Source organism: Oratosquilla oratoria, chromosome 40, assembly GCF_046742065.1.
Source record: "Oratosquilla oratoria isolate Oo_2021 chromosome 40, ASM4674206v1, whole genome shotgun sequence".
Lineage (NCBI taxonomy): Eukaryota > Metazoa > Arthropoda > Malacostraca > Stomatopoda > Squillidae > Oratosquilla > Oratosquilla oratoria.
The window spans coordinates 39,785,385-39,812,937 of NC_134816.1; the positions used below are offsets into that span (position 1 = coordinate 39,785,385).

At 45.6% G+C, this 27,553-nt stretch overlaps 1 protein-coding gene across 9 annotated transcripts in view; it reads left to right on the top strand.

The window, feature by feature from the left end:
* LOC143020802 (uncharacterized) overlaps nt 1–27,553 on the top strand; it is a 244,563-nt gene that overhangs the window by 143,540 nt on the left and 73,470 nt on the right. For 7 of the 9 annotated variants that reach the window (XM_076177567.1, XM_076177564.1, XM_076177570.1 and 4 more), the window contains one exon: nt 24,845–24,937. The exons of the other annotated variants lie outside the window; for them this stretch is intronic. In XM_076177567.1, the coding sequence (XP_076033682.1) occupies nt 24,845–24,937 (93 nt within the window). The remainder of the gene's footprint in view (nt 1–24,844; nt 24,938–27,553) is intronic. 9 annotated transcript variants of the gene reach the window in all.

A 27,553-nucleotide genomic window follows, 5' to 3' on the forward strand; every position in this document is an offset into this window, starting at 1 on the left:
CGCGGTGACGTCATCGCTGACGTCACGAATGAAGAAGCTTCAAGGGCGCTGCGGGGAAGACCTCTGGCGGTAGTGGGGCACTTGAGGAGGAGGAGGAAGGAGAAGAAGAGGAGGATGGCGAGGGGGAGAAGATGGTGGTGGTGGTGGTGGAGGAGGAGGAGATGGTGGAGGAGATGGTGATAGTGGTGGTGGAGGTGGACGAGGAGGAGATGGAAGAGGTGGTGGTGGAGGAGGAGGAGGAGAAGATGGTGGTAGTGGTGTTGGAGGAGGAGGAAGAGAAGATGGTGGAGGTGGAGGAGATGGCGATAGTGGTGGTGGAGGTGGACGAGGAGGAGGAGGAAATGGAGTAGGAAGAGGAGGTAATGGAGGAGGAGGAGGAGAAGATGGTGGTAGTGGTGGAGGAGGAGGAAGAAAAGGAGGAGGGGGAGGATATGGTGGTGGTGGACGAAGAGGAGTTTTTGTGGAGGAGGAGGAGATGGTGGTGGTGGAGGTGGACGACGAGGAGGAGATGGTGGTGGAGGTGGACGACGAGGAGGAGATGGTGGTGGAGGAAGAGGAGATGGAGGAGGAGGTGGTATTAGCATAGTGACAAGTACCTAACGATTTACTTTAATTATAACACAATAAGACCTACGCTCGTAGAGTCTCGTCTTTATATGTCCATTATGTTTACCCCCCCTCCCTCGCACTCGTGGTTTAGATGAATAAAATCATCTGACGACAGCCTTAGGGAAGGCTAGATAACTATAGATGGGGATGATAGGTGATCATGGACATGGAACTGCCTAGTGTAGGCCATATAGTCTCTCGCAGTCTCCTCCATTCTTATGTTCTTGTTTTAAGAGAATATATAACTTTATGGATGGAGATGATAGTCATGGACATGGAACTGCCTAGTGTACGCCATATGGTCTCACAGTCTCCTCCATTCTTACGTTCTTGTTCTAAGATAAGATAACTATGGATGGGAATTATTGGTGGTCATGGACATGGAACTGCCAAGTGTAGGCCATATGGTCTCTTGCAATCTTCATTCTTATGTTCTTATGTCAGTAAATGTCCTTTGTGAGCTTATGTCGACCTTTCCCCCAGATAAAGGTCAGCAAGGATGCGATGTCCTTGCCTTTGTGAAAAAATAAAAAGGTGGAAGATGATGCAGAGGTGGGGGAAGAGATTATGGGGGGATGGGGGGCTGCCAGGAGGATGCTGGTGTGGGTGGCGGTCACTGGGGAGGGAGGGAGAAAGTGCGATGGGAGAGGAGGAGGAGGAGGGAAGAGAAAATGAGTATTTGAGAATAATTATAGGAGGAGGAGGAGGGAATAGAAAATGAGTATTTGAGAATAATTATAGAAGGAGAAGAGGAGGAGGAGGAGAAAAGAGGAATTTGACTGATAGAGGAAGGAAAAGGAAGATGTGGAAAGAGGAGTAAGAGGAGGAGGAGGAGGAAGAGAAAATGAGTGTTTGAGAATAATTATAGGAGAAGAGGAAGAGAACAGATTTCAGAAAGGAAAGGGAAGACGTGGGGGAGGAGGAGAAGAGGCTGGAAGAGGAAGAGGGAAGAGAAAAGAGATATTTCATAATAAAATGAGGAATGGACAAGGAAGAGGTGAGGGAAGGGGGTGATGGGGGGAGATGGAGAAGTTCAGGGAGTGGGGGGGAGAGTTTTTGGGGGGATATCGATAAAAGACGAGGAAGGAGAAGGGCATTCGTACGTGATATGAATAAGGAAATAGGGGGAGAAAGAGGAGGAGGAGGAGAAGAGAGGTTGGGTGGAGGAAGAGGAGTAGGAGGAAGAGAAATGTGACGTAGAGAAAAGAGAAAAGGATAGGAGGAAGACAAAGAGAGGAGTTATAAACGATTGAACGAATAATAAGAAGAGGAGGAGGAGGAGGAGAGTAGAGCAGAGTGCGCGCGTTCGTGTGTGTGTACATGTGTACGTGTGTGTGTGCGCGTGCGTGCGCTCTGATTACAAACCAGTGGGAGGTCAACTGTCCCTCTTTGTCTTGTGTGTGCATCCCTCCTCCTCCTCCTCCTCCTCCTCCTCCTCCTCCTTTCTCTTCCCATCCTCCTCCCTTCCCGTCCTTATAACCATCCCTCTCCTACTCGCATCCATCCTTCTCTTCGTCCTCTCCTCTTCCTCCTCCTCTTCCTCCTCCTCCTCCTCCTCCTCACGCGTGCATCCTTACTTTGTCATCTCCCCCCCCCCTCCGCACCCATCATTGCATTCCCCCCTTCCCCCCAAAACATAAACACAGCCGGTCTTCTATCTAAAGCTACTCCGCTTCTGGAGGTGAATTCCACAGCCTCACCCCAGCGTCCCTGAGGGAACTCCTTCGTGCAAGCAAGCAAGCAAGCAACCATTCGGATGCCTTCGTCCATCTCAGCCTACCTCCCCCCTCCCCTCCCCCCCGTCATCCTCCACTAATTATATAGCCCCAGTTTACACTCCCCCCTCCTCCTCCTCCTCCCCTCCTCCTCCTCCTCCCCCTCCTCCTCCTCTTCCCCCCTCCTCCTCCTCCTCCCCCTCCCCCCCTCATACACAGACACAAACAACACCAGAATGCTCTTCGTTATCTTCTTATTCTTAATCTTCTATTTTGGTCCCTTAGTCTTCTTCTTCTTCTTCTTCTTCTTCTTCTTCTTCTACCTCTTGTTGTTCTTCTTCCTCTGTCTCTTGTTCTTCCTCTCCCTCTTCATCTTCTTCCGCTTCGTATTCTTCCTCTTCCTCTTCTTCACCCTCTTCCTCCTCTTCTTATTCTTCCTCTCCCTCTTCTTCATTCTCTTCTTATTCGTCCTCTCCCTCTTCATCCTCTTCTTATTCCTCCTCATCCTCTTCTTCATCCGTTCCTCACCCACGCGCCGTCGCCTTAGTCTCATCCATCCTTGCTGCTTTGTTCTCCACCTTCACGGCTGCTTCAGTCTGCTGCACCTCTCCTCTCCCCTCTCCCCTTTCCCCTCTCCTCTCCCCTTTCCCCTCTCTTCTCCCCTTTCCCTTCTCTTTCCCTGTTATCCCTCTGCTTCTTTCTCCTTTCCCCTCCTTTCTCCCCTTTCCCCTCTTTCCCTTTTATCCCTCTTCTTTCCCCTCTCTCCCCTTTCCCCTCTCTTTCCCTTTTATCCCTCTACTTCTTTCTCCTTTCCCCTCCCTTCTCCCCTTTCCCCTCTCTTCTCCCCTTCCCCCTCTCTTCTCCCCTTTCCCCTCTCCCTTTTATCCCTCTCCTCTCCTTCCCCCTCTCTTTCCCTTTTATCCCTCTCCTTTCCCCTCTCTTCTCCCCTTTCCCCTCTCATTCCCATTTATCCCTCTGCTTCTTTCTCCTTTCCCCTCTCTTCTCCCCTCTCCCCTCTCCCTTTTATCCCTCTCCTCCTCTCTCTTTTCCCTCTCTTCTCCCCTTTCCCCTCTCTTCTCTCTTTTCCCCTCTCTTCTCCCCTTCCCCTCTTTTTCCCTTTTATCCCTCTGCTTCTTTCTCCTTTCCCCTCCCTTCTCCCCTTTCCCCTCTCTTCTCCCCTTCCCCTCTCTTTCCCTTTTATCCCTCTCCTCTCTCCTTTCCCCCCTCTTCTCCCCCTTCCCCTCTGTTTCCCTTTTATCCCTCTCTTCTCCCCTTTCCCCTCTCTTTCCCTTTTATCCCTCTCCTTTCCCTTCTCTTCTCCCCTTTCCCCTCTCTTTCCCTTTTATCCCTCTCCTTATCTCTCCTTTCGCCTCTCTTCTCCCCTTTCCCCTCTCTTTCCCTTTTATCCCTCTCCTTATCTCTCCTTCCCCCTCTCTTTTCCCCTTTCCCCTCTCTTCTCCCCTTCATCCCTCTCCTCTTTCATTTCTCCTCTCCCTCCTCTCCCCTCCTCTACCCTCTTTTCTCCCCCTCATCCTTCTCCTCTCTCCCTGTCCATATCTACTTTCCCCTCCTCTCCCCTCATCTTCTTTCCCCTTTCTCTTCCTCCCTTCTTCCTTCTTCCTTCTCCCCTCTCCCCTCCTCTCCCCTCTCCTCTCATCTTCCTTCTTCTCCCCTCCGCTCTGTCTCCTCTTCCCTCATTCCTCCCTTTGCCCTCCTCTCCCTCTTCTTCCCTCCCTCCCCGTCTACCCACCACCCCGCCTCCTACCAGCACCCCCATCCTCCCCCTGTCCCAACTTCTCACCTTACTTCTCTTCCCCCTTTCCCCCTCCCCCCTTTCCCCCCACGCACTACACCCTCACCCTCCCACCCTTCCCCTCACGGGAGAAATTTGAGTAGTACAACGCCCGAGAACAACAAAGCTGATCTCTCTCCCCTTCCCTCCATTCCCCCTTTCCTCCCAACCCCCCTCACTCCCCATTCCCTCTCTCCCCCTTCCTCCATCCTTTCCCCCTCCCTCTTCCTCCCCTCCCCTTCCCTCCTTCCTCCCCTTCCCCTCCCTCCCTCCTCCCCTTCCCCCCTTCCCCCTGCCTGTGCCCAAAGCTTTCCCTGTTAACACTGGCCTGGCCTACCAGTAGAAAGTAGATTTTTAGTTATGTCATTCGTTATGCTTACGAAACTTACCGTCCGACAAACGCAACTTGAAATCCAGTTAGAATTATACTTTCTAATGGTAGGAAGGATTTAGAAGTGTGCTCTCCCCCACACACATAGTACGGCTCACAAAGATAAGTAAATAAATAAATAAAATTCATAAAATAAAAATGTATATATATAAATCGCCTGGAGTCAGGCAGAAGCAAATAATTAAAGTATATCATCCATTATTTTATTTTATTATTTTATTTACTTATTTTATTTGTCTATCGTATATATTCATTTATATATATATATATATATATATATATATATATATATATATATATATATATATATATATATATATATTTTTTTTTTTTTCCTTCGGATACTGACGTACCCGTTCGGGTCTCGATTATGTCGGTCCCTTGGCTGATTAAAATCGTCAGGCGGCAACCCTAATAGAAAACGCGAACTACGTCACTGTATCCAAAGAAATCCGGGGAAAGTGTTGCCCTCTCATCGTACACTCGTGGGGGAGGGGAAGAAGGGAGAGAGGGGGGGGAAAGGGAGGAGGAGGAGGGGGGTCGTCGTGGTCCAGTGGATAGCGCTCTGTGCTCGAGCCTTCAGATTACATTGGTCGGGTCTATGCTAGTAAACTAGGCTCCACGAATTTAATAAACTCTCTCTCTCTCTCTCTCTCTCTCTCTATTTCTCTTTCTCTCTCTCCCTCTCTTCCCCTCTCCCCTCTCTCCCCCTCTCACACCCGCTCTCTCTTTCTCCCTCTCTGTCTGTCTGTCTGTCTCTCTCTCTCCCTCCCTCATTCCCTCCTTTTTCCTCTTCCACTTTCCCTTCCCTCTGCTCCACTACCCATCTCCTCCTCTCTCAACTCCATCCTTCTCCCTCCATTCACTCCCTTCCTCCTCCACTCCCTCCTCCTCTCAACTCCCTTCTCCTCCTCCTCCCTCCCTCCCCTCCTCTCCCTTCTCTCACCTCCTCTCCACTCCCTTCTTCCTCCCATCCTCCTCACAACTCCCTCCCTTCCCCTCCTCTCCACCGTCCTCACCCTCTTTCTCTCCTATCGTCTCCCTCCCTCCCCTCCTGCCCCTCTTCTCCTCACCCTCTTCCCCTCCCCTCCTCACCCTCCCTCCTCTCCCCTCCTCACCCTCCCTCCTTTCCCCCTCCTCTCCCCCTCTCTCTCCACCTCCACCACTTTCTAGGAAAGGGCAGTGTATTCGATTGGTACACACAGTGTGTGTGTGTGTGTGTGTGTGTGTGTGCAGTAGCAGGCAACCGCGCGACTTATCCCCCCTTCCCCCTTCCCCTCCCTCCCCCCCTTCCCGTTCTTCAAACATCTAGGGGGAAATTAGACAAACACGTCAAGGGTTTGGGAATATTTTAAGAACGATTCTCCCTCCCACTCACTTCCTCCCCCTCTCCCCCCTTACCTCCCCTCCGCACTCCCTCACTCGCTCACTCCCTACTTATCCCCTGCTGCCTTTCCCAGGTTGATCCTTGTCCTATATACCTACATACGTGTGTGTGTATGTGTATATATGTGTGTGTGTTTGTTCACGTGTTTGTTTTACGAACATGTATGCATTCTGATAAACGTGTGTTTGTGTTTGTGTGTGCGCGCGCGCACTGGGCATCTGTTTGTTTATATTTGAAGATAAACAAAAATTCTCGTATTAACATGTAAACCTTAGTTTTAAATTCTTTGGAGGTCTTTATGATAGTTATGGGGCCTTCGGCTTCGTAATCCAGTCACTATTTGTACCCTTGAAGGAAGAGGTGATCGCCTTTCGGGGATCGTAAGGCCTGTGGGGGCGTTTGGGCTGGATCCGCGTGTCTTTTGTTTTCGTGTTTTTCGTCCTTCGTCGTTCTCTTGTTGTTCTTCGTTATTTTTGTTCTTTTGTTATTGTTTGTTGTTGCTTTTTATCATTCAGCAGATGCTACTCCTACTTGACCTCTTCCTCCTCCTCTTCGTCCTCTTCTTCCTCTTCCTCCATCCATCCATCACCTCCACTCACTCTTCCTCCTCCTCCTCCTCCTCCTCCTCCTGTTATGGGTCGTCCCTCTCTCTCCCCTCCTCCTCTCGCTTCCCTCCTTTCTCTTCCCTCCCACCTCTTCTCTTCTTCCTCTTCCTTTTCCTCTCTTCTCTTCTCCCTCTTCCCGCTTCCCTCTCTTATCCCCCCTGCATCATCACTCCTTCTCCTCCCTCTTCCCCCTTCCTCCTCCCTCTTCTCTCTTCCCTTCCTCCTCCCCCAACCTTTTCCCTCTTCCTCCGTCTTCCCTCCTCCTCCGTCTTCCCTCCTCCCTCCCTCATCCTTCTTCACTCTTCTTCCTTCCTCTTCCTCCCTCCCTCCTTCCCCACCAGGGCCCTCACCGTCACATGTATGTACGATATACATCACCCAGGGACGTCTTAAGAAGTGTACGGACGTCGTGATCCAGGCTCGCTATGTGTCAAGTAATCCACACCATGCGGCGTGTTGGCACGCACCAAGGGGCCGCGGCTACGCTGTGACAGCACTGTTGGCAACCCACCCACCCCCAGGGGGGAGAGGGGGGAGGGGGAGACAAAGACATGTATTCTTGGCACTGTTGGAAACTGTCGCGTGCTTAGTCGTTGTTGACAACATCTTGACAACATGGTTGGCAATAGTTAATACGTGGACCCACGCGATTTGGAAAAACCCTATCCCCCCTGATTCTCGCCCCCTTTCCCCCCTGGATGGGGGGAAGTGTTTGCTTCTGGCTCGAGGCTGGGGGAGAGTGATTGTGTATAAAAGGTACGTAAAAATGGAGAGGGGGGAGGAAGCGGAGGGGGGATAGTTGGAAATAGATTTTTTTATGAAGTTGACTAGATTATACATGTATTGTGTGTTTACCTAGTTATAACGTATAAGAACAGCAACGTTCGTGAGGTTCTGCCTCTGTAATTTCGTCGGGAAGTTTTTGGATCACGTGATCGACAGTTTTTACCATCCAGGATGAGATCTTGTATGCGCGCGCGCACACACACACACACACACACACACACACACACACACACACACACACACACACACACACACACACACACACACGATCCCCTTTGCTCGAGGGAGACAGTAAGGGCTTATGATAATTTACAATCGCCAGGTTCGGTACCCGTTTCACTAAGTTGGCAGGCCAAGACGCTAACCACCAAACGAGCATAACTGACCATAGAAACGTTTGTGGGTATACATGAATGAACGTTTGTGTATTTGCCAACGTTTGCGTCTGTGTGAACGTTCGCGCGGTGTGAAGTCTCTATGGAAGTCTTGGGAAGTCGTGAAAGGCTTGGGGGGCATCCTCAGCTCCCGGCAGGGGGGGGGGCTTTCAGCTACCACGTGGTGGATGTGGGGTGCCCGCTTGCAAACCAAAACACGTGCGCCAACAGATGGCGGGGCGGATGCGGGTGGGGGAGGGCGGGGGTGGGGTGGTTATGTCACGATGCCTGGCACTGGGCAGGGCTATAGCGGATATAGATTATTATTATTGCTTCCCGGAATATAGAAGTATAAGAAAGACATACCTGTTGACATATATGTATATATATATATATATATGTATATAATATATTATATATATATATATATATATATATATATATATATATATATATATATATATATATATATATATGAAATGGGGTGATCACCTATCAGGGACTATAAGGCCGGTGGGGACGTTTGGGCAGATCGTGGGGAGGATCGATGTGTCTTTTATTTATTTGATTGTATTTTATTTATTTTATTGTATTTTATTTATTTTATTGTATTTTCTTTTATTTTGTTTTATTTTATTTTCGTCCTTTAAGTGTTCTCTGATCTGGTCATTCTTTATTGCTCTTATTTTATTATTTTCACGCACACACACACACACACACACACACACACACACACACACACACACCTCGTGGCGCAGTGGTTAGAGTTCCCGGCTGCCACTACGACGGTCCGGGTTCGAATCCCGCCCAGGGCTGAAATGATTTCAGTATCACTGCGCAGCGGGTCGTTACTCCAACTCGTGGGCGGGGAGTTGTGTGCGTGCGTGTGTGTGTGTGTGTGTGTGTGTGTGTGTGTGTGTGAAAGGTCACAGCATTACCCATAGATCGGTCATACGAGCTCTGAGCTCTTTTCTGGGAGGGAAATAACTGTCGATCACGAGTCCAACACGTGATCCAGAGCAGATTGATAGATTCATGCACTAGTGGATTACTAAGGAGGAGCATGCCGACAGGAGACCTTTTGGTCCATAACTAGGTCGGATGCGAAAAAAATGTAATAATGATAAAGAGAAAAGAATAAAAATTATAATATAAATAAATACATAGGTATAATTAAATAACAAACGGGTAAATAGTAGGTAATAATGAGTTGACAAATAAATAATAAAATGAAAACCAGGCAAATAATAATAAACAATAACAACGAAAATGAATCAACAAGGATAAAACGTCATGCAAAGTCTTACCACCTGGCTGAACCATCTGGCACAGTCGGGTGTCCGCCCAATGACGTGGGCTGTTTTTAATCACAGATCTTACGGTCCCTCCTGGGCAGTCAGCCCCATCAAGGTCAGGGATGTTGGACGCCCTTGTAAGTAATCTGGGCTTCGTCTGAAATAGATAGAAGCCTTTGCGGGAATAAAAGGGGAAAAATCGTCAGTGGTGTCATCAACCAAATTCAAAATTTCTTGAAGATGTGCCCCTCAAAAAAAAAAAAATAATAATAATAATAATAATAATAATAAATGAATAAATAAATAGATAAATAAACAAAAAATCAATAAAATCAGGAATGTTAGTTTTGAGAGTCCCAAAAATTTTATTTTTAAGAATATAGCCTGAAGTGGTGGTGGTTAGGGAGGTTGGGCGTGGGTGTATTTGTGACCAGGGAGATAGGTAAGAGGACCGTTTTTTTTCCCCAACTCGAACAAAAGAAAAGTGAAAAAAAGGTGTTGCGAGACATTAACTCACCACAGGGTAGGTTGAGTTAGGTTAAAAATGTATCACAGGAACATTACACTGACACACACACACACACACACACACACAAAAAAAAAAAAAGAAAAAAAAAAAAAGGAGAGAAGAGAGCAAATGTCCTTTCCCTTTCTCCGGTGGCCAATTGTCCTCCTTTCCCTTTCTCCGGTGACCAGTTGTCCTCCTTTCTCCTTCTCCGGTGACCAATTGTCCTACTTTCCCTTTCTCCGGTGAGCAATTGTCCTCCTTTTCCTTTCTCCGGTAACCAATTGTCCTCCTTCCCCTTTCTTCGGTGACCAATTGTCCCACATCCGTTCTGACCGTCGGTTAGTTGCTCACTGTACCAAAGAGAACTTTTCCCTTTCATAATGGGAGCGTAATTCCACGAATGGCCTCTCTAGTTTAGATTAGGGAACGGTAGGGATGTTGTCCGGGTGGGACAAATGGAGGACGTGCGAAGGGAAGTTCCCTGAAGTTCCCTGAAGTGAAGAGAAGACATATGGATACCAATAAAAGGAGGGAAGGGAGGAGAAGGAAGAGGAGGTGAAGGAAAGACATAAAGACTAAGATGAAAGGAGGGAAGGGAGGAGGAGGAGGAAGAAGTGAAGACAGGGACACTTTAAAAGGAGGGAAAGGAGGAGTAGGTGAAGGAAGGAATGAAGGGAATACATAAGGACACCAATAAAAGGAGGAAAGGGAAGAGGAGGAGGAAGAAGAAGTGAAGGGAAGACATAGAGACTTCAATAAAAGGAGGGAAAGGAGGAGGAGGAGGAAGTGAAGGAAAGACGTAGAGACACCAATAAAAGGATGAAAGGGAGGAGGAGGAGGAGTATAGGTGGATGATGAAGATTTGGCTTCGTCGGGTGTTGTGGGGGGGATGGGGAGTGACTTCTGGAGACGAAGTTGTTGGGGGATTAGCCCGGTTGGGGGCTGGGGGACTAGGGAGAGGTAGGGAGGGGGGGTTCCTTGGGAGTGTCGAGGAGGAAGAGGAGGAGGAGGAGGAGGAGAACGTCTCTGAAGTATCAGTGGGTTTCAGTCAGGACTTGGCGTTAAGAATTATACATTTCTGTATAAGGTCAGGACCCCCCCCCCCACAAAAAAAAAAAACACTGGTGGAAGATAATTATGATGGTCATCTTTGTAATAAAGCAATGTTTATCTCTTTATAAAAAAAAAAATTACTTATTTTTGCGGGTGGGGCGTTTGTGAGAAAAATGTTGGGGGACCCCACAAGTGTTGAGATTTTTTTTTTTTTAGGATCACCGATTTGAAAGTGCCACTGAGTGCCACTAACCGAAATCTAGTGGGATTTAGTGCTTATCGATATGGTTTAGTGTCTACGATGTATCTCCCAAGAGACTTGCGAACAGCACTACATAAATGAGATGAAAACATTAACCTGAGTTGTTGTGTTTTTGTCCACTCAGATGGTTAAAGCTCAGCTAAGGAGTTAATCGAAATAGTCATTGATTAAAATCGCCTGACGGCAGGAGGTGAAGTTACAGGGACAAGAGACTGTGTACGTGCGTGTGTGTACATGTATACACATTGTTTATGCTCAGGCTCTCAGTGACTAGGTGGATAATCTTCATCTGGGGATGATGATGATGATGATGCAGGAAAGGTGGAAGGAGGAGGAAGAGGAAGGAGGTGGATGGAGGAAGAAGGAGGTGGAGAGGTGGGAGGAGGAGGAAGGAGATGGATGGAGGAGGGAGAGGTTGGTGAGAGAAATAGATGGAGGAGTAGGAGGGAGGTGGATGGAGGAAGAGGTTGGTTGGTGGGAGGAAGAGATGGAGGAGGAGGTTGGTTGGTGGGAGGAGTATCGAACTGCGAGGAGGCCTGCGACGGGAGCGAAGAGGCGACCGGAGGAGGTCCATCCTCCTCCTCCTCCCCCCCCCCTCGTCCCACTCTCTTCCCTTTCAATTTTGGTCTTTCTTCTCCTCCTCGTCTTGCTCTTCTTTCTTTTGTGTTTGCTCGTCTTTATCAATTTCTGCCATTTCCTCCTCCTCTTCATCTTCCTCTTCTTCCTCAGTAGCAATAGACAACATGGCAGTTGTGTATTATTGCCTTCACATGTAAGTACCACAGTCGCATCGTAAGGAGCTGTTGGGAAGGACGTATGGAACCTCTTGGTCGTAAGTTTACGATGTGAGTTACGATATCGTAAGTTTACGACGTTATTTACAACCTCTTATGTTTACGATGAGTTACGACCTCGTAAGTTTACAACGTGAGCTACGACCTCGTAAGTTTACGACGTGAGTTACGACCTCGTAAGTTTACGACGTGAGTTACGACCTCGTAAGTTTACGACGTGAGTTACGACATCTTAATCCTGGGCGTAAAGGAAGAAGTCAACAAATGTAGTACTCAAGAGTGCTTGTAGTAGACCTAGGACAGCATCGAAATAGACTGATATTAATAAAATCACAAGGCTGCACCCAGATAAAAAGGAAATTTGATTATACTGAAGCCAGGCCTCTTCCTCCTCCTCTTCTTCCTCTTGTTTTTAGGCTTCCTCTTCTTTATGATGATAACGATAAAAGTAGAACCAACACTAAATCCAGTGTTATCTATGTAGTAATAAGATAATCGGTCGTCAGCCAGAATAATATCATTGAAGCCTGTCGCTGGGTTCACAAGATCAAACCTCCAGTGCCCCCAATCCCCCACACGCCCACTATCGCTCCCTCACACTCCCCCTCCCCCCCGGTGGGGAGGAGAACGGGGGTGGGGGCATCCTGTCTCGCAATTTCGAGGAAATGACCCACCGCTCCTCTTCTACGTAAACGAATGACAAGACGCTTGCGTCACGACCCCCCCCACCGCCTCCACACAGCCCCCTCCGCCTCCACACAGCCCCCTCCGCCTCCACACAGCCCCCTCCGCTTCTCCTCACAGCCCCCTCCGCTTCTCCTCACAGCCCCCTCCGCTTCTCCTCACAGCCCCCTCCGCTTCTCCTCACAGCCCCCTCCGCTTCTCCTCACAGCCCCCTCCGCTTCCCCTCACTGCCCCCTTCGCTTCCTCACACAGCCCCCTCCGTTCCCTTCACAGCCCCCTCCGTTCCCTTCACAGCCCCCTCAGCCTCCTCACAGCCCCCTCCGTTCCCTTCACAGCCCCTTCCGCTCCCCTCACAGCCCCCTCTGCCCCCTCCCCCAAAGCCACCCCTTCCACCATCGTCAGTGCGCCCACCATCGATAACATGTATTGTCGCAAATTTCTACCCATCCTCTCCCTCTCTCTCTCTCTCTCTCTCTCTCTCTCTCTCTCTCTCTCTCTCTCTCTCTCTCTCTCTCTCTCTCTCTCTCACTCTCACTCTCTCTCTCTCACACCATCATACCACCCCTCCACCTTTGTCTGCCTCCACCACAACTACCACCACCACCAATTCCTCACCAGCACTTTTTGTTTGTCTCCCTCTCACCTCTCTCCCTTCTCCCTCCCTCCCTCCTCCCTCCTCCCACAGTTTCCCATAGTTTTTATAAGACCTCACTTGATCACTCTTCCTTTTTGTTGTCCTCCATGTCTTATTGTGATGACGCGGCTGAGCGTACACAAGTCTTTGCTCCGTCCCTCTCGTACTGACTTATCATCAGTTCGCAACCAGAAGGACGCGTAGAAGTCGCATGTCGTAAAGAACCCAAGATTAGAGGAGACTCCTAGAGACCCTAAGGCCTACACTAGGCAGTTCCATGTCCCTTTCCACCTGTCATCCCTGCCCATGAATTTATCTAACCGTTTCTGGAAACAGTTGTTTCGGCGCTTTATTCCGTGTGTTAATGACTCTGTTGGTAAACCCAATTAGTCATGGTCCGGAGGGCTTTGCTCCAAGAACCTAATTGTCTCCTCAGTGGAAGTGGGGGGGGGGTTGCCCTTGTCTGTCCGTGAAGGAAAACTCCCAGGTAGACTCCCAATTTATCTCTCAGAGGCGACCTTGTGGTAAATGGAATTGTCATGGCGTTGGTGGTCAGGGGGTTGCGTTGGTATGAAACTAAAGGTCTCCTGGCGTAGTTCACTCATCCCTTCTCTCTCTCTCTCTCCCTCTCTCTATGTCACTCTCTCCTCTTTCTCTCTCTCTATCTCTTCTCTCCTCTTTCTCTCCTCTCCTCTTTCTCTCCTCTCCTCTTTTCTTCCCTCTCTCTCCTCTCCTCTCTCTTTCTCTTTCCCCTCCTCTCTCTATCTCTCGCTCTCTCTCTTTCTCTCCTCTCCCTCTATTTCACCCTCTCTCCATTCCGACTCCTAGATCGAAGTCAGCCTTATGAAGTGAAATATCTGCACTCAGCTCATTAATCAGGGACTCGAGTATAACTTGGTCCTTTGAAGAATTTTTTTAAAGATATTTTAAGTGTCCCGAACTCTTGAAGGGTATGTTTACGTCGCCCAAGGTTGACCTTGAAGTAGCTGACCCTTTTTACTTGGTCTGGAGGTGATACTCTCTTCTCTCTCACTCTCACTCCCCCCCCCCCATATATCTCTATTTCTCTCTTTCCCCTATTTCTCTCTTTCCCCAATCTATCTACTCTTTCTCTCTCCCTCACTTTCTCCCTTCCTCACTCTCCCTCTCTCACTCCCTCACTCCTCCTCATCTCTATTTCTCTCTTTCCCCAATCTATCTACTCTTTCTCTCTCCCTCACTTTCTCTCTCCCTCCCTCACTCTCCCTCTCTCACTCCCTCACTCCTCCTCATCTCTATTTCTCTCTTTCCTATCTCTCTCTCTCCCTCCCTCCCTCCCTCCCTCCCTCCCTCACCCACCCTCTCACTTCCTCTCTCACTTCCTCTCTCTCTCTCTCTCTCTCTCTCTCTCACACACACACACACACACACACACACACACACACACACACACACACACACACACACACACACACACCATGTTCTTTTCTCAAACATATCGTACCAGGCGTTCGCACACACACACACGCACGCACGCACGCATTGGGATAATGGAGAAAGCGGTGAAGAAGTCTGGAAGAATTGTCTGCTACTTATACTATGAATCATGCAATTGATTGATTAACTAATTTATTCATTTTATTTTGTGTGTTTATTTTTATTGATTTATTAGTAAATTGTTCATCTTTTTATACTTTATTATTTTCATTCATTGGTTTTATTTTATTTTCGTTATTATTATTATTATTATCATTTTATCTGTTTTAATATAGATTAATTAATCAAATTTCCATCTTTATTTTTATACTTTATTATTTTATTCATTTATTTTATTTTTTGGTATTCATTATTATTGTTTTGTTTATTTATTTATGTTTTTACGAAGCAAATAGAGAAATACTTTTCAGATTCGAAACTGACGCTTGACCCAACATACTGTAGACAAAAACATTAATAGCATTAATGATAGTCATAATAGTACATAGACGCTGTATTACTATGATAGTAAATAAACACTCATTTTGGGGTCTCTGGGTTCTGACAGAGACATCTGCCCCGGGGGGAGGGGGGGAGGCGGGGGAGAGGGGGAGAGTTTACGAGCGGAGAAATAGGTACTCGTTGAACCTTTATGAAAGGCAAAGAAACTCCTCCTCCTCCTCCCCCTCCTCCTCCTCCTCCTCCTCCTCCTCCTCCTTCTCCTTCTCCTCCTCTCCTTCTCCTCCCCCTCTCCTCCTTCTTCCCCTACTTCTTTTCCATCTCCTTATCTTTCTTCTCATTCTCCTTTTCCACCTCCTCCTCCTCCCTTTCTCCTCCCTTTCCTCCTCCCTTTCTCCTCCCTTTCCTCCTCCTCCCTCTTCTCCTCCTCCTTTTCCTTCTCCTCCCCTTCTTCCCCTACTACTTTTCCATCTCCTTATCTTCTCATTCTCCTCTTCCTCCTCCTCCCTTTCCCCTTCCTCTTCCTCCCTCTCCTACTCCTCTCCATCTCCTTATCTTTCTTTTCTTTCTCCTACTCCCCCATCTCCTCCTACCCTACCTCCTCCTCTTCATCCTCCTCTTCCTCCCCTTTCTCCTCCTCCTCCACCACTTCTGACACCTCCCACACTCCACCTCCTCCTACTCCCTCTCCATCTCCATATCGTTCTGATACTCTCTCCTCCTCCTCCTCCTCCTCCTCCTCCTCCTCCTCCCGTCTCTTGTCCTTATTGACCCTGAAAAGGAGATTTCGTCGATGGATTGACCCTGGTGGAGGGGGAGGAGAAAAAGAAGAAGAAGAAGAAGGGTGAGTAGGAGACGAGGGGGAAGAGGAGGGGAGGAGACAAAGAAGAAGGGGAATGAGGATACGAAGAAGAAGCAGAAGGTTGAGGAGGAGGAGGAGGGGAGGAGACGAAGAAGAAGCAGAAGGTTGAGGAGGAGGAGGGGAGGAGGAGACGAAGAAGAAGCAGAAGGTTGAGGAGGAGGAGGGGAGGAGGAGACGAAGAAGAAGGGGAAGGAGGATACGAAGAAGAAGAAGCAGAAGGGTAAGGAGGAGGAGGAGGAGGAGGAGGGAAACATGTCGACCTATTGACCCTGAAACCCATCGACCTGAGGTTCGTTGACCCGTTGACCTGAGTCGGTCGGTCGGTCGGTCTGCACGACCCACCCGTTGACCTGTTAAAGGGGACTGACCTTCAGACCTGAAACCAGGGACTGCCATCGAGTTTTCAGGGTCACCTTGACTTTCCCTGAATCAGGGTGGGTCGCCAGGGACGACGAGTGTGTGTACACGTGTACGTATTTGTATGGGTTATGTAAGTGTGTAAGTTCATGTGTATCTGTGTGCGTTTGTTGCGTGTTTTGATTGTTCAGTTTCGTCACTTTCACACACACAGTCGTTACTCCAACTCTCGTGGGCGGGGAGTTGGGGATGTGTGTGCGTGTAAGGTCATAGCATTACCCATACATCGGACATACGAATTCTGAGCTCTCTTCCGGGAGGGAAATAGCTGTGGATCACGAGTCCAACACGTGATCCAAAGACCAAAGTGAATCTCACACACACAGTGATGACGTGGAGCATAGGAGACGGGACTCCACGAGCATTACTCCTTTCCTCTATACTACAATTAGGCGAACTTACACACACACACGCACACACACACATACACACACACTCGACTCGATGGTGCAGTTGGTAGAGTTCCCGGCTGCCAATACGGAGATCCGGGTTCGAATTCCACCCAGGGCAGAAATAATTTCAGTATCGCGTGCTGCGGGTCGTTACTCCAATTCTCATGGGCGGAGTTGGGTGTGTGTGTGCGTGTAAGGTCACAGCATTACCCATAGATCGGTCATATATATGAGCTCTGAGCTCTCTTCCGATAGGGAAATAGCTGTCGATGACGAGTCCAACACGTGATCCGAGGCCATGGTGAATCGCACGCGCGTGTACACACACACACACACACACACACGCACGCACACACACACACCAAATGGAGCCACTTTCTCCCCCCAACCCGTTAGCGTGATTTTTATTGGGTGTTTAGTGACACGATGACCCTGGAAGTCTGGGTTTTTGTATCTTTTTATTTACTTATTTATTTATTTAATATTTTATTTTTCCATTGAAGCGACGTTAGTAAAAGAAGGATGCCTTTGTACCCACTGACCTCATAAATTCGATGACGTGCGGGGGGGGGGATGGGATGGGTGTTGCACTGGAAGCTTGACCCCTTTTTATCCATTCTAACGATATATGACATTGTTATCGTTAATTGTTATTATTATTATTATTATTATTATTATTAGGGAACCTGGCTGGCTGAGCGGGTTAGGGCGTCGTTACTTGCGGCGAAGGTCGAGGGGATGGCGGTTCGAATCCTGCCAACGGCGAAGTTGAACCAAGGGCATGGCTCAATAAATTCCACGCTACAAAGTCCTCTGTGATGGGCACCGTCCTAGCCTCCTGATAGGGGGGAGTTTGTGACGTTAAAGCATATTAAAATTAATATTAATATTGTTATTAACAGGTTATTATTATTACTGTCATTTGAAGCAGTATTTTCAATTGATCTATATCAGTTCCCACAAACGAGTGACATTTTTTTCCACAAAATTCCCACAAGGAAATCTGGATTTCCATTTTTTTTTAACGAAAAGAAAGAATTATTATATACACAGATAAGTTCATTTCAACAGATACTCAGCGCCTCCTTGCGTGTGCTCCTCGCCCTACCTCATTATATAAATGTGTGTGTATGTGTGTACGGCCAAGGAAGGACTCGAAGGATTCGAGTCCTTGGCCGTACCACGTTTCAATTTCTGCATGTTGGCCTCCACGGGTCTCCCGATGTTGATGGCCTAGAATTAAAGTGCATTGTGGTTGATTAAAATGTGTGTGTATATATATATATATATATATATATATATATATATATATATATATATATATATATATATATATATAAAGAGAGAGAGGACAGACAGACATTCTGACAGATAAATGAATAATTTAATCGACAAAAATCTTCATCCATATCTCATGTCCATACCACCTCTAAAGAAGGTAAAGAGGAACTAAGGGGCGACTACCCCGGACCCTTAGATGTAATGTGACCACGACCCTATCCACGGCGCCAACGGGTGTCGGGAGGAGGAGGAGGAGTTGTTCGCGGAGCGGAAATTGCAGCCGCAAAAAGGTCAAGGGGAACCACTCGTCCAAGTGCGAGGACCTGTAACGCAGGTAGCCCCAGACGCTAGCGCGCGCGCGAGCTTAACCTTGTACTGCTCAAGGGCGTCTGTGTGTGTGTGTGTGATTCACCATGGTGTTGGATCACGTGTTGGACTCGTGATCGACAGCTATTTCCCTCCCGTAAGAGAGTTCAGAGCTTCCGTGTTATTACGTGTGTGATTCATCATGGTCTTGGATATCGTGTTGAACTCGTGATCGACAGCTATTTCCCTCCCGGAAGAGAGCTAATATATGACCGATCTATGGGTAATGCTGTGACCTTACACGCACATACACACCCAACTCCCCGCCCACGAGAGTTGGAGTAACGACCCGCAGCGCAGCGATATTGAATTGTTTCAGCCCTGGGCGGGATTCGAACCCGGACCGCTGTAGTTTGTGTGTGTGTATGTGTGCACGCACACGCGTACACTTGTATGTTTGTATTTACCTTGTAGTATGCAGGATTAGAGCTGTGCTCGGGGGGGGGGTCCGTTCTATTTTTCTCCATTTATCAAATCTCGCCTTCAATTCAGTTATAATATTGGCTAGTATTAATATATCGTGTGTGTGTGTGTGTGTGTGTGTGTGTTTGCCCCACTTGTAGTGTAGAGGATAAGAACTGTGCTCGTGGGTTCCTGTCTCTCCAGTTATACGTGTGGGGGGAGAAGGGTGTCCGACAAAGACAGACGGGACCCCCCGAGCCAGAGAACAGAAATTAACTCAAGCATATGTTTGGCCATTGGAGGTACACGGACGGTACACCACGATTATAAGTAATTTTGTTTATTACAGTTATATAAACACACACACACACACACAAAGGCTCTGAGCTGTTCCGGGAGGGAAGTAGCTGTCGATCACGAGTCGAACACGTGATTCAAAACCATGGTGAATCATAGTCACACACACACACACACACACACACACACACACACACACACACACACACACACACGTGGGGACTATTCATCAAATATATATATTTTTTCTGTTTGAGAGTCGTTATGATGAAAAATAATGTGGTCTTTTTGAAGAGGAAGAAAAATAAGATCGACGCGCCGGCTCTGAAGAGGATAATTACGCGAGAGGCCTCTGTGACCTGAGGTCGATTTTCAGCCGAATGGAATCGACCGGCGACAGACGGAACAAGGTCTCAACAGGTGGAACAGAGGAGGAGGAGGAGGAGGTGGTGGTGGAGATAGAGGTCGAAGAGAGGAGGAGGAGGAGGAGAAGGTGGTGATGGTGATGGTGGAGATAGAGGTCGAAGAGAGGAGGAGGAGGAGATAGAGGTTGAAGAGAGGAGGAGGAGGAGGTGGTGGAGGAGATAGAGGTCAAAGAGAGAAGGAGGAGAAGATGGTGGTGGTGGTGGTGGAGATAGAGGTCGAAGAGAGGAGGAGATGGAGGTGGAAGAGAAGATGAGGATGTAGAGGTAGAACAAAGCAGGGAATGGTGGTGGTGGAATAGAGGTGGATGAGAGGAGGAGGAGGAGGAGGTAGAGGTGGAAGAGAGGAGGAAGAGGTAGGAGAGAGTAGGAGGAGATAGTGGTGGAAGTAGTAATAAAAGAGTTGTAGGAGGTAGAAATACAAGAGGAAAAAGTTGAATGAGGTAGAGATCAAAGAGAGGAAGAAGAGTTGTAGGAAGTAGAGATAAAAGAGAGGAAAAAGTTGTAGGAAGTAGAGATAAAAGAGAGGAAAAAGAGTCGGATGAGGTAGAGATAAAAGAGAGGAAAAAGTCGGAGGAGGTTGAGATAAAAGAGGAAAAAGGGTTGGGGAGGTAGAGATAAAAGAGAGGAAAAAGAGTTGGGGGAGGTAGAGATAAAAGAGAGGAAAAAGAGTTGAAGGTAGAGATAAAAGAGAGGAAAAAGAGTCGGAGGAGGTAGAGATAAAAGAGAGGAAAAAGAGTCGGAGGAGGTAGAGATAAAAGAGGAAAAAGGGTCGGGGGAGGTAGAGATAAAAGAGAGGAAAAAGAGTTAACGGTGGAGGTAAAAAGAGAAGATTGAGGAGGTGGTGGGGGCAAAAGAGAGGATTGAGGAGGAAGAGGAGGAGGAGGTCGAGGACGAATTCCTCGCCAGAGGTCAAGGTTGACATGTACTCGACAAGAGGCACTTGGCATTTGTATATTGCCTCGTGGTCAACATTCTCGTCATTCATTCATTCACAGGAGGCGCTGAGTAACTGCGGCCGAAGCCGTCACCTCTGCCCTATGTACATGAGCTCTGGGGACTGTTAGGGCGTCGGAGAGGAGTGCGGGATTCGAACATATGATGGGAGGCGAATGGTACAGTTATCCACAAAGAGATAAAATATAGACTAAACGGTTTCGACTGAAGACGATCTTGACTGTGTATCCTGAAGATGTCTTATATGACGAAAACGCTCTGTCTGTAATTTATCAAATTTCTTATTGTATTCAGCATATTTAGAATTGCATGTCCATGTGATTTTTGCTGCGAATTATATATGCATAATGTGTGTGTGTGTGTGTGTGTGTATGTATATATATAATATATATATATATATATATATATAATATGTTGTTACGGTTCTATAACACTGGCTGTTTGAGGACGTAATAACACAGAAGTACTTATCTTTGATACGAACTCCTTAAGGTTTCGTCTTTAATGTATGTTATTGTATTACAATATATTTACTGATTATGCGCGTGCTTATCTGTTTTCATGAGTACCCTGTCTGTCTGTCTGCCTGTCTGTCTTATCAGTCCTTCCGTCTCAATCAGCGCCACCCTTGCGGGTTACCCCCTAATCACCAGGGAATTTGCATACTTGTGTGAACACCCTGTTGCTTGCGTGTATGAAACATTTGAACGCTTAGTAAACTCGTCTGGTGCCGAATATCAAAGTAAACATTTTTTTTTTGGGGGGGGGGGTCCCTGGATGCCCCCAGGAGCTTCCGAGAGAACCCCCAGACTGAACACCAGTAGGGTTTAACGGATGTACGACGATTTTATTCAGTGACGAAACGAACGCAAAGGTGGCGAAGAAACAGCGGTCCATAAGTTAGCGATCTAAGAGAGTAGACTTTGCACCCGATCGTAACCAGTACCGTTTCTCTCTCTCTCTCTCTCTCTCTAAATACTGGTTATACTGGGGTTGGGTTGGGTGGCGTGGAGCGTTGCCAATTAGTCTATTTCCTAATTGTGATACAGATTAGAGCTTCGTGTATGTGATCTTGTTTGTTTATTTTTGGTATTGCGTCATCATAAAAATCTTCAATCTCGAGAATAACGTTAACGTATATGGTCCTCATGAAATATTCACTCCAGGTTATTGTAACTTATCATAATATATCCTAACCTAACCTAACCTAACCTATCCTAACCAAACTTAAAATATCATAACTTAACCTAATAGATCGTAACCTAACCTAGCCTATTCTAACCTAACTTACTTAACCAATCCTAACGTATCCAAACCTTAGCAAACTTAATATATCGTAACCTAACCTAACCTAACCTACCCTACCCTACCTAATCTAACATATCCCAACGTATCCTAACCTTACCAAACTTACTGTAACCTAACCTAACCAAACTAGGGATAGAAGCGCTGGTTATTGATGTCAGATATGTTCCCGGAGGGAAATAGCTGTTGATGACAAGTCCAACACGTGATCCAGGACCATGGTGCATCACACATACACACACACACACACACACACACACACACACACACACACACACACACACACACACACACACACACACACACACACACACACACACACACACACACACACACACACACACACACACGAGAGAGAGAGAGAGAGAGAGAGGAGACAATAGTTCCCAGGGGGTCAACAGAGCTCCATAAGATGAGCTCCTATATTGAAGAGTTTAACGAGTACCTTTGGGCGCGGCAGGTCCTCGCCCGCGCGCCGGCGCCAGCGGCATTGTTGCGTGCCATATTGGGGCGATTCGTCGCCGTCGTGTCAGCAATTGTCTTGAAATTGTGTCGTAAATCATGGAGGACACATCCCCCGTCTCCGTCTTCACCGAGCTTTTTCCTCTTTTTGAGTTTCCTCTTCCCGTCCCCTCCCCCTAACCCTCCTCTCCCTCCTCCTCTCCCTCCTTCGCCTTCTCCTCTTGCTTCTCCAAAAGACGTCTCGACATTTATTTAGATACAAATTCCCCGACTATGTTTTTTACTTCTAGGTAGATAAAAAAGTATTAATAATAGGTTAAGTACCAAAACAGCCTTGTAAGGACCAATAGATCTCTTGCTGCTCGTTTATCCATGTAACTCCATGCAACTACTCCTCCACCTCTTCCTCTTCCTCCTTAGTCCCTCCGATTGACCACTTAGACTTAGTGTCATATGTCTTATGTTCATCCTTTCACCGGAATCCAACATTTCTTAAAGAATCCGAAATTTCTTAAAGAATCCAAAATTTCTTAAAGAATCCGAAGAGAAAAAAAAAAATCGCTTCGAGGAGACCATATTGCCATCTGGTTTGTCACCGAATTTCGCCGCGCGCACATGCGTGGCCATAAATGGTGTAGAAATGGGCAACAGAATATGGTTGACGGGCACGGGAAGATCGCCCATAAGCGGTCACGTTAAAATAGCAATTGACCTTGAAGACAGCGTCATCTAGGAAACGGGCTCTTTGTCATCAAGAGACTGAAAGCTGGGAACCCGCACGGCGGAGACCCGAATTGGGGTGGGGGGAAGGTAGTAGTAGTAGTAGTAGTAGTAACAATAACAATGATGATAGTTTTATTATTATTATTATTATTATTATTATTATTACTGCGATGATAATGATAGTAACAATAATAATGGCGGCAATTCATATTTATCTGATAGGACTAACAACAACCATAGTAATAATAATAATGTTGGGGAAAAAAATCGCTGATTATCATATTTGTTACTGCATGCTTCCATTTCTGTCATTAATTATGCATAATACGGTATGCATAATTACTATAGCTAATAGTAGTAGTACTGTAGTAGTAGTAGTGAGGGTACATTATTTCTTACCACTACTGGTACCGTCACTGTTACCATTACTACTTCTACTACTAGTAGTAGTAGTTTTTTTTATACTAGTAGTAGTTGTAGTAGTAGTAGTAGTATTTGTAACCCCATAGACGTTACAGTCGTGGTGACATGAAAAGTGGCGACACATTAGGCTAGCATGCTATTTGCTACTTAGATTACAATATTCTTAACATTCGTATTCTAGGTTTAACTTCTCTTAGTTCGTCATTCAGCTTCCAACTAGATGACGCAAGAGTAATTTGACATTTGAAAATTTGAAGAAAAGAATCGTGATTGTAGTCGTTTGTACTCAAACCAAGTAGCAAATAGCATGCTAGTGAGAAATGCCTAGTGTGTCTCCACATTGCGTCACGTCGTGCAGTACGCGTCTTAGCGTGACGTGGCGCCATGTGGCCGCAGAACATCAATAATGTGACCTTTCGTGGAACCAGACAAGTCCTCAAAGCCGCAAGTACCTCGTTGTTTGTCTTCCGCGTACCTCTTCTTCACTGTGCATCAATGGAAAAAGAATAAGAATAAATATATAAATAGATAATGATAGTAATAATGCGACGTGAGAGTTGATGTCGGGGAATGGTTAGGACAAGTTCCGGAACATTCCTTTTGTAAACGTCCTGTATAGTACAATGGTAGCGTCCTTGCGTTGTGGTAAACAGTGGTATAGCCAAGGGTTCGAGTCCTAGTGGTAGAGCTAGTTAACACACACACACACACACACACACACACATATATATATATATATATATATATATATATATATTAATATATATGTATATATATATATATATATATATATATATATTAATATATATGTATATATATACATATATATACATATAGACACCTTTCACAGGTATAGTTATTGAGGTTAGTCGATTTCAGAATTTGCTTTTTCGTGATAAGTAGCTAAGGGTTTTGAGAGTACGGGAGAGAGAAAGAAAGAGAGAGAGAGAGAGAGAGAGAAATAGGAATGTAGAGTGTTGTTGAGCTGCGATGATTTTCATGAAGGATATCTGTATTTCATTGGATCTGTCAGCTGAGTTGAGATGGACGATTAACACATTGACAGCAGAGCTTGGGAGGGATTGCGGATGGGTGGGTGGATGGGAGCTTTCCCGTCCGAATGTGAATAGTTAAAATGGATGGTCGGGGTGGAGTGGAAGGAAAGGAGGGGGAACTATCCTTTTGGGGGGATTCTTTCAGGTAATTAAAATTGTATGGGGGGGAACCAGGTATTTCGACAAGTGAATTTTATTTATTTATTATTATTTTTGTTTTATTAAATTATAATTGTTTTATATTTTTTTCCTAAAGGGAAATGAGGCAATAACGCGAAAATTACTTCCCTCTAAAGTTTTGTAGTTATTTTGGACTATAGTTACCGGCGCTTCTGTCCACGTCATGAAGGGATGGCAGTGGTGTCATCTATTACTAATATTACCTCTATTACTAGTATTACCACTTACTAGTACAACAACTATTATTAGTATTACCACTGTTACGACTATTACTAGTATCACTATCACTGGTATTACCATTACTAGTATTATCACTATTACTAGTGTTAACACTATTACTAGTATTACCACTCGCTAGGAATATCACTATTACTAATATTACCACTATTACCAATATTACTACTATACCACTGTTACTAGTATTACCACTATTAATATTATTACTATTACACTTCGGTATTCCCTCTTGCCTGACATTCTCTTTTTTTTTTCTTCAGCAGGTGAGTGGAAGCCGCCGGGACTGTTCACACGGAGAAGGTGGCGGCTGGCGGGCGCGGCCGGCGCAGGGGCGGAGCGCCCCCCGAAATGAGGTAGCCAACCCCCCACCCCCTACCCGCCTTCAGGTTCTTCCCTTCGTACAGACTTAGACAAAAGTTCGTGTGCACGCAGGACCTATACAACCTAATGTGGAAATATAAATACATAGACCGAAAAGCATTTTTCCCTCTTTTGAAGGGATAGCCGTAACGTAACAATGTAAACAAACTAATAAGCATATATATATATGTAATATATGTATATATATATATATATTTATATATATATATATATGATATACTAGTAACACGGGTACATGTGTTCACTTATGCAAAGTAGACCACTTGGAAAAAAATAACAAAGCAGAGCGCTTTCGTATATTACTGAAGGTGTAATATACGAAAGCGCTCTGATTCGTTAGTTTCTTTTTCCAAGTGATCTACTTTGCATATATATATGCATATATGCAAATAAATCACAAAAACACGTGATTCACAAAATGTGTAATAAAACCACTTGGAAAATAAAATGAAAGGTGACCGAACGTTTTCGTCTATTCAAGACATTTTCAAGGGACAGAGTCCTTGGTTTTATTACACATATGAATATATATATATATATATATATATATATATATATATATACATACACACATACACGGTTACGGTCTATGCCCACGGGTTCGAGTCTTTGTCTGTACGTTTAAGTGTTGGGGCGATGGGGGGAACTAGACCTCTCCCCCCCCCCATTTCCCTTTCCCCCTATACTTTAGTGAGTGTGGCATGGTTGTTGTCGTTCCCCCAGTGTGCTAATGTCGCATTGAGACGCCTCCTTGTTCCCCCCCCCTCCCCCAAAGGAAAAAAATATAACGTCACTCCTGCTTTGAAAAAAAGTATATATATATATATATATATATATATATATATACATATATAATAAGTAATGTTAATCACTTGTGACATTGCCTAGAAGAGAAATAACAGTGGATTATCAATAATATTAATAATGATAAAACATGGGCCCCTAAACAGGAATATTATTGACACAATATACTAACTCAAATATATTATGCGATTTAGATTACTTAGCAATGGTATTTAATAATAATAAATAATAATTAAATAATAAATAATAATAATTAAATAATAATAATAAAAGGACCCTCAAAACATGGGCCCCTAAACAGGAATATTATTGACACTATACTAACTCAGTAATATTATGCGATATAGATTAACGAGCAACGATTAGTACAAATACTTTGTACATTTAGTACAAATGAGATGGAAATGCTACCTGCATGTACATTGCTTTTGCATATTTAGCGGTTTGTGTGTGTGTGTGTATGTGTGTTTTAATACTTACACGAGTGTCCCAGGATTTATGTCAAATTTCGTAGTAATCTTTTGTTTTTAAATTCCCAGTGGTTTACTTTATCCAAAACTGTTATGAAAATCCCAGATTTAAATCCTCGTGTTTTTCTTTACTTTTATCCAAAACTGTTATGAAAATCCCAGATTTAAATCCCCGTGTTTTTTCTTTAGTTTTATCCCAAAATGCTACGAAAATCCCAGATTTAAATCTGTTTTTTCTTAAGTTCTATCCCAAAATACTATGGAAATTCCAGATTTAAATCCGTGTTTTTTCTTTAATTTTATCCCAAAATTTAATGATAATCCCCGGTGTAAGGTGTGTGTATATACAGTATATATAATATATATATATATATATATGTGTGTGTGTGTGTGTGTGTATGTATATATATATATATATATATATATATATATATATATATGAGTGGAAGGGTGGTGAGATAAACACTGAGTAATGTTGGAGTGTAAATTTATTGACGTTTCGTCCTTAACAGGACTTCTTCAGAGTATGAGTACATAAGCATAAAATCAACATGCATATACACGCGTTCATGTCCGCGTTCCTGCTAACCCACGCCACTCGAGTCCGCTTGTTTCCTCATCTCCCTGCGGATGAGTCGTCCGGACACTTGAGACAGTTTGATGAATCCGTCCCTATGATTAAGGCAAGGCTGAGATGCTATATATGCTGCCTCAACTAGTTTCCTCTTTTTCTTTTCTAACCCCTGTTGTAAAATCTACCCCGCTCCAGTTGGGAAGGTGTCCAAGCTGGTCCACATGAACCACCAATGCGTTGGAAGTGCGGTGGGCTTTTAGGTCGTTCTTGTGTTCGTATGTTCGCGTGCGTAGACCTCTCCCAGTTTCTCCAAAGTAGCTCAGTTCACAGCTGCTACATGGTATTTTGTATACCACGCTATTAGTGATGTTGTCTTTTCTCTCCTTACCTCTCACTATTTCGCCAATTTTCATGCTGGATGAGCTGGCAATCTTCAATCCTGTGTTGCGTAGTAGGTGTCCTAATTCTTCCGTGTGTTTGGAACTGGGAACCACAATGAAGTCACCTTCCTTATCTTCCTTAACCTCATTCTTTTTATCCAATGTTCTGAGTGCTATTTTTCTCAAGCTGTGTAACAATCCTTCCGGGTACCTGAGATCTGTGAAGACTTTAAAAATATATTTGACCTCTCTATCAATATGCTCCTCACTGCATACCCGGAATGCCCCAAGAAAAAATCCAATTATTACTCCTCTCTTGGTTCTCTCGCTGTGTGCCGAGAAGTAGTGAATAAGGTCATT